At 59.8% G+C, this 7,021-nt stretch overlaps 1 protein-coding gene across 1 annotated transcript; it reads left to right on the forward strand.

The window, feature by feature from the left end:
* Nucleotides 1-965: 965 nt before the first annotated feature.
* Nucleotides 966-2,533, forward strand: FOXD1 (forkhead box D1). Its single transcript, XM_048504090.1, has one exon. The coding sequence runs from the start codon at nucleotides 1,100-1,102 to the stop codon at nucleotides 2,387-2,389; it is 1,290 nt and encodes a 429-aa protein (XP_048360047.1). The 5' UTR covers nucleotides 966-1,099; the 3' UTR covers nucleotides 2,390-2,533.
* The last annotated feature ends 4,488 nt before the right edge of the window (nucleotides 2,534-7,021 follow it).

Consider the following 7,021-nt stretch of genomic DNA (forward strand, 5'->3'; position numbering starts at 1 on the left):
TCGTCGGCAATTCCTGGGGGGGGGGGGGCTGCCCCCCTGAAATGGAAGGGGGCCTCGCGCAAGGGGGGGCGAGCTTTTTACACTGCTCCCGTTTATTCTGGTAGGACTTGGGCAGGAGACAGTCCCGCAGGATTGTACCCGGACGGAAAGAAAACGGGACAGGCCGAGGAAGATCACTCCCGCCCCCCGCCCCCCCCCCACCACACCCAGGATCACATCAGGGGAGGTCCCTACTTCAATCTGTGGCGCTTTCCGATGGCGAGGTGGAGAATCGCGTTCCCTGGAGAGGCTGCCGAAGAACCAGCCGCCGCGCGTCCTTCAGTTCCTCCCTGCTGCGGTGCAAAGATGGACCTGGACATGCATGTGCCGAGAGCAGCAGAGCACGGGGGCTGAGGTTTCGCCGCCCCCCTTCCCGCCTCCCCCGGGCCGAGTCCTCCTCCTCCTCCTCCGCCGCCGCCGCCGCCTCCCCGCAAGGACCTGCCACTCTGGCCTCTGCGCCGCCTGGGAACTGCCTCCAGGCTCTGGGGCTCCTTTTCCGCGCTCCGGTCGCCTCGGAGAGCAGCGGAACCCTTTGGTCGAGCAGGGCTCGGTCGGGGGCGTGCTCTAGGGGGGGACTGGGGGGGACTGGGGTGGGGGGACGAAACAAGGGAAAGAAGTCTGCTGGGGGAGGGGCGGAAAGACTGGGAGGGGCGCATCTCTGCGGGGGGGGGCAAAGCCGGTCCCGATAGTTCTCCCTCCCGGGAGTGGGGCCCTCCAAGGCCCGGAGTGGAGGGGGGGGTCCGTTTGCTGGCCGGGTGGGCGGTCTGCTTCTCCCTGCGGTCCCTCTGACGTGGGGAGCCACGTGACAGCCGCCTCCCGCCGGCCGGAGGGAAGAAAAGGCCGGCCCCTTTCGGAGGGCGCGCCAGCCAGCCCCGCCGAGCGCGCTCCGCCTCCCGCCGCCCCGGCCCGGCCCGGCCCCGTCCATGTCTGAGGGCGCGCCCGCCGAGGGCCCAGGAGGAGCCGGGCTGGCGGCAGGAGCGCTGCGGCCGCCGGCCTGCCTGCCAGGGGGGCGCCCGTCCCGTCGGCTCCCCGGCCGGCCTCTGCTGCCCGGCGCCCAGCCATGACTCTGGGCGCGGGGATGTGCGAGGCCGCCTCCGCGCTGGCCGACGACCCGGACATCGACGTGGTGGGCGAGGGCGAGGAGGCGGCGGCCGACGAGGAGGAGGAGGAGGAAGAAGAAGAGGAGGGCGACGGGGAGGACGACGGGGAGGACGAGGACACCCGCAGCAGCCGCCGCCACCGCTTCCCCGAGGAGGACGAGGACGACGAGGACGAGGAGGCTGCCGGGCGCTCCCCCGGTCCGGTCTTGGGGGGTTCGGGTTCGCCGTGTTCGTCGCCGGGCTCGTCGGCCTCTTCCCCTCGGCCCCGGCCGGCGGCGGGGTCCTCCTCCTCTTCCTCTTCTTCATCGTCGCCGTCGTGCCGGGCGGGGTCGGGGCTGCGGGGCGGCAAGAGCAGCCTGGTGAAGCCGCCCTACTCGTACATCGCGCTGATCACCATGGCCATCCTGCAGAGCGCCAAGAAGCGGCTGACGCTGAGCGAGATCTGCGAGTTCATCAGCGGCCGCTTCCCCTACTACCGGGAGAAGTTCCCCGCCTGGCAGAACTCCATCCGCCACAACCTCTCGCTCAACGACTGCTTCGTCAAGATCCCCCGCGAGCCGGGCAACCCGGGCAAGGGCAACTACTGGACCCTGGACCCCCAGGCCGCCGACATGTTCGACAACGGCTCCTTCCTCCGCCGCAGGAAGCGCTTCAAGCGGCAGCCCCTCCCGCCCCCCCACGACCACCTCCTCCTCCGCCGCGGCGCCGGCGGCCTCGAACCCGCAGCCTTCCTGTCCGCCGCCGGCCCGCCGCCGCCCCCGCCGCCCGCCGCCTATGCCTACGCGCCCTACGGATGCGCCCCCGCCGCCGCCACCTACGGCCTCCCGCTGCAGCCCTTCGCGCCCGCCGCGCCTCTCTTCGCCTTCCAGCAGCCGCCGCCGCCGCCGCAGCCCCCGGCCAGGCGCACCCCCGGAGGCCCGCTCCTGCCCGCCCCGCCGGACCTCGGCCGGACTGCCCCCCGCTTCGCCTACCCGGCCGACCCGGCGCCGCTGGCCGCCTCCTTGCACCCCACCGCCGTCGCCAAGAGCAGCGCCCCGGCCTCGGCCCTGGCCCGCTCGCCCTTCTCCATCGAGAGCCTCATCGGGCGCAGCCTCAGCCCCGCCGCCGCCGCCGGCCCCGGCAGCAGCTGCGCCTCCCCGTCGGCCGTCCTGCCGGTGCTGGCCCGCTCGCTGGCCGCCGCCCACCCCCGGGGGACTCTGCGCCCGGCGGCCCCGGCAGACCTCCTGGCCGCCCGCGTCCCCAACTGCTGAGCCAGCCGCCGCCGCCGCCGCCGGGCCAAGGTAGGACCGGGCGCTTCGGGCCCTCCCGCTTCCCCCCGCTCCGCCGCCCCCCTCTCGGCCCCGGGAGCGGGGCAGGCAGGCGGGCGGGGGCTCTCTGGCTCCCCAGCCTTCCGTCCCTCTATTTATGCCGAGCCGCTGCTACCTGCTGCAGAGACAGAAAGACGCGCGGCGCGCAAGAGGAGAGGTCCTTGGTTCTTGCCTTGGGAGAGAGAGATACAGATATATATATAGAGAGAGATATTAAACATTCTCCGATCCCTGCCGAAATTCTGGGATGCAGCAACCGCCGGGTTGAAAGCCCCCCGCCCCCAACACCGGTAATGACGGACAGACGCGGGGAAAACAGCCCCCACCCAAGAGGTATTCTCGAGGAAGAACAGCCAAGCCACGAGCTGCTTTCTTTCAACGTAGTTCTCGTATGTATTTTTATATATGAAACGATTAACATTGTTTACACAGAGGAGAGTCGAGATTATCATGTCTTATTTTAACCTGTGTTTTTTGTATCATAATAGGCTATGGAGGTGCTTTTTTATTTTGTACTTTATGCGTACTCTTTACCAGGAATATTGTTAAGGTTACTGACAAGTGTCATTGTTACCGTTCTTATTTGTAACGACACAAATTTTTTTACATAATTTTCAAAAATAAAGCCATTAATTTTCGACAAAAACCAACGCAGCAACCGGCTTTAGGTCTTCAGATCTTTACAGTGGGATCAAGACCATTTCGGGGGAGTAAACCCATAGACTAGACTTTAGTAGCCCTCAGTTTCGATTTAGGATTGCACTGCCAATGCCCCGTCCCCTCCCCCCAACCTTTTACTATTTGCTTTACTTTTAATACTTGACCTTACGAATAGTGTTTGGTTCCTGGATAGATGGATAATGTATGGTTGAAAAGCAGGACCACAAAACTCTTTTCCCCCCCCCCGCCCCCAAGCCCCCCATAGCTAAGGAACAGGCTCCCCGACGTGCCACAATCTAGTGCAATTGAAGAAACTGCACTAAAGTTAGTTTGAGCCCATAGAATTTATTAGGGAGCGACCCCCGCTTCTCTACCGTGGGAGGTCTGGCGCAGTAGCTCAGGATCGCGGCCATCTTGGAAGTTCGGTTTGCGCCCCAGGCCCTCACCCCCGAGTTCAATGTGATGATCATCGGCCTAAATCTTTCATTCTGGAAGTTCACCTTCACCAGCACGGGCAATCGGGGCACGAGGACTTTAACGAGTTGTCCCTCGATGAAAATATTACTTCCTGGCCTTTGCAAACAAACAAAAAAGACACTAGAAAGCCGAAAGGACTAACCAAAGAAAACCGGTGATGGATAATGTCAGTGATGGATAATTTCAGTTTTCTACCGGCCGCCGTGTTTTATAAGAACAACTTTTTTTGTATCTGAATCAAATAAATTTTAGAGTATTTTAAGAATCCTGAAGTGTACCTTTAAGTTGAACCCACCTCGTCCACGAACTTCTCTCGGGAAGGGTGTTTGTGTTTTTAGATTTTTTTTTTAAAATGAAGGTCCACTTTTTTACACGAGGCCTAGACACAACAGAAATGTGCTCACAATCATTATTTAAAATCCATATGAACAGGAAGTTACATCAAAACCCTGAGCAATATTAAACGCTACTTTTAAATGTGTAAAAGAGTTGATAGAAAAATTGGGTCTGTTCGTTGGTTTTGAATTATTGAAACCTTATATCTGTATTTGAGTGGGATGCTGCCAGGCCCACTGACTTTTAAGTTCCACGTAAGTCCCAAGTTCAGTAACACCCCTTCTTCATGAACCAGTTTGCGAATGAATGAGGTGCTCAATTGGCCCCCTGCCCAAATTGCTGTGGATTCAGCAAGGGACAGAGCAAAAAAAGTAAATCTCGTCGGATTTTATTAAATCACAGATTCCGCCCCTCTGAAATCTGTGAATGATCCGCATAGGACTGATTCGGACTCATTTCAGGCCTATTTGCTTCTAGGACTGCAAAGTCACAAAGATTGTTTTGAATTAGCGACCTGATAATGGTGGCTCTGCTGAAATCTGTCGGTTTAAAGTGCAGGGTGGGGGAGGGCTTGCAAGCTTCTTCGAGATCTGTGCATATCGATCCATCGATTAAGATAAATCTGCCCGACATATTCCCACTGTTTTCTTTTGCAAAAACAAAACAGAAACTTGGGGATCTGTTGCCCTTGATGGTGCAAGAGCAGTTACCGGGTTTATTTGCTTGTTTGTTTAACAAAACTTTACCGCCTGTGTGTCATGGCTGAAGTTTCCTTCATCCCAGAAGGTTCGGTTGAGCTGGGGGGGGGGGGGGGCCCTCTTAACCTTCGCCAAAAGCCTTCGCGGCTGAAAAGCTTCCTCAACCCCCGGGCCCAGATGCCCAAACAAACTTTTTCATACTGCCTGGCTCAAAAGATGCTACTTGGCAGCAGCCAGAAGAGGCTGGGCAAGGAAACAGGATGGGGGCATCCCGATTCGGGACCCCCTGGCGGAGGGAGGGTCGCGAAGGGGGGTGGGTGGGCTTGCACCCTGTAGTGGAAAGGGAAGGGAGCTGGATTGCGGCGCTGCCTTCGCTGAAAGAGGAAGGTTTCTGGCCTCAGGTTGGGGGGGGGGGGTTGCTGGTCAAGGCACAGTTGACTTTACGGTGACCTCCATCGGGTTTTCAAGGCCAGAGACGTTCAGAGGGGACCGGCCTTGGCCTGTGGGCTGAGAGAGCAAAGGAGAACCGCGAGTGGCCCAAGGTCACCCGGCCGGCTTCGTGTGGAGACGCAGGGAATGGAAACCAGTTGACTCTGGGAAGCAGCAGTTTGGACTCTGGTCCGGCTCAGGTCTCCGTCGGGTTTTCCAAAGACACGCAGCGCCAAGAGGTCCGGCTCCTCCTGGCCTCCCGGGTGTTTTTCTAGGCAGGAGGCATAAGGGGCCGAACTGTGCCTGGGGTGGGACGGGGGAGTCCCCGGGGGGGGGGGCGGAGGGGCCTGGTCTTGCGCCCCAGGGTTGTGGCAAGGAGCGAGGCAGAGGGCCCTCCCGGGGACCTCGACACCTTTGGCCGGGGGTGGAGGGTGGGCAGAAAGACCGGGGAGACCTTTGCCTGGCCCAGGTGGGGCAAGGTGGGCAGGTCCGTTGTCCAGCGGGCTCTGCCGGGGGTCTGGCCTCGGCCCGCGCCCTCGGGGGCGGGAGGGGGCCTCGGTGGGCTTTCTCGGAGCAGGTGCGGCCGGCACAAAGGCCGCTGGGGCCTTTGATGGGACTTGGAAACAGCGGGATGAAGAGGGGCTCCCCACCGGCACGCAAATGGAATTGGGGGTCTCCTTCGGCTTTGAGGCTCTCTGCCGAGATCAAGCCCCGCAAAACGAACCGGGGGTCGGCCTCAAACGGCCCCCCGCCCCCGTCTTCCGGCTCTCCTTTTCTCCGCCAACTACAAAGTGCGGATTCATTAACCCAGGTCTTTTCCCCCCTCATCATATCCCCCGTGGGCCTGAGAGGCGAATTACCAGGGCTGAATTGGGAGGGAATTGCCTGTCTGGGGAAGAGCTAATGTTTCAATCGGTGCCCCAGAAGGACCACACAAAAAGCCGCCCCTTCGTTTACGGGGCTATTATGCCGCCCTTTAAGCTCGGGATGGACTTAACCAAATGTTATCTATTGGGAACTTAATGAAGCCCTTATGTATTCAGCCGGGCTTTCTGCAAATGCCACACACGGTGGTGTCCCTGAAGAGGTCCCCTATCTACGTCCCCCCCCCTCCCCTTGATTCATTCATTTGCAGTGAGGATGTTGCAGTTGTGCCCCCCCTCCTCCGGAAATTCTTTAACCCCTTTTTCTCCGATGAGTCCTTGTTTGTTCAGCCGAAGGCAAGAGCCAGATAAAAGAGTCACCTCACCTGCACCTCGCCTACCGGTGCTGCCTTTCCCAGGGAACCTGGAGTTATATTAGGGTTTCCTGGGAGCCAAAAACCTGACGGGGAATGAGAAATATCCACCCACCCACCCTGCTCTGCCACTCAGCCGCACAAAAGTCATCGATCTTGGCTGCTATCCAGCCCACGCCTCTCCTTTAGGCTAGATCCAGATGTTTGGGCCGGAGGTGGACGGATCAACACGTGTCGGGTAAACTCCGGTGGGTGGTTCTGCTGGGTCAGGAGGTTCCTTTGAACGAGTCGCTTAGCAAAAATCATTAGAACAAACAAGAACAAAAACACAACAAAACAATGTATTGAGGAGGCTTTCACGGCCGGAATCACTTGGGTGCTGTGTGGTTTCCGGGCTGTATGGCCCGGAAGATGCCAGCCACAGATGCAGGCGAAACGTCAGGAGAGAATGCTGCTAGAACACGGCCATACAGCCGGGAAACCACACAACACACAACAAAACAAAACAACCCCCCAAACAAACAAACAGTTTAAAAAGCCCCAAGAGCGGCTGCCGGACTTACCTTTTCTGGAGTTTTCTGTCCCCTGATGCTTCATGACCTCGCAGCCTCTTCTGGGGCCAAGGAAAGGCTCCGCAGCAACCCCCCCCCCCCCCCCGCATTCCCCCACGCTTCCCAGCTGCCTCCTTCGGCCCCACAGAGAAACGGTCCCGGCTTCTCCTCCCTCTAGACCTGCGTC

Source organism: Sphaerodactylus townsendi, linkage group LG07 (genome assembly GCF_021028975.2).
Source record: "Sphaerodactylus townsendi isolate TG3544 linkage group LG07, MPM_Stown_v2.3, whole genome shotgun sequence".
Lineage (NCBI taxonomy): Eukaryota > Metazoa > Chordata > Lepidosauria > Squamata > Sphaerodactylidae > Sphaerodactylus > Sphaerodactylus townsendi.

Coding starts and splice junctions, on each gene's coding strand:
- FOXD1 (XM_048504090.1), top strand. CDS start 1,100: ATGACTCTGGGCGCGGGGATGTGCGAGGCCGCCTCCGCGCTGGCCGAC.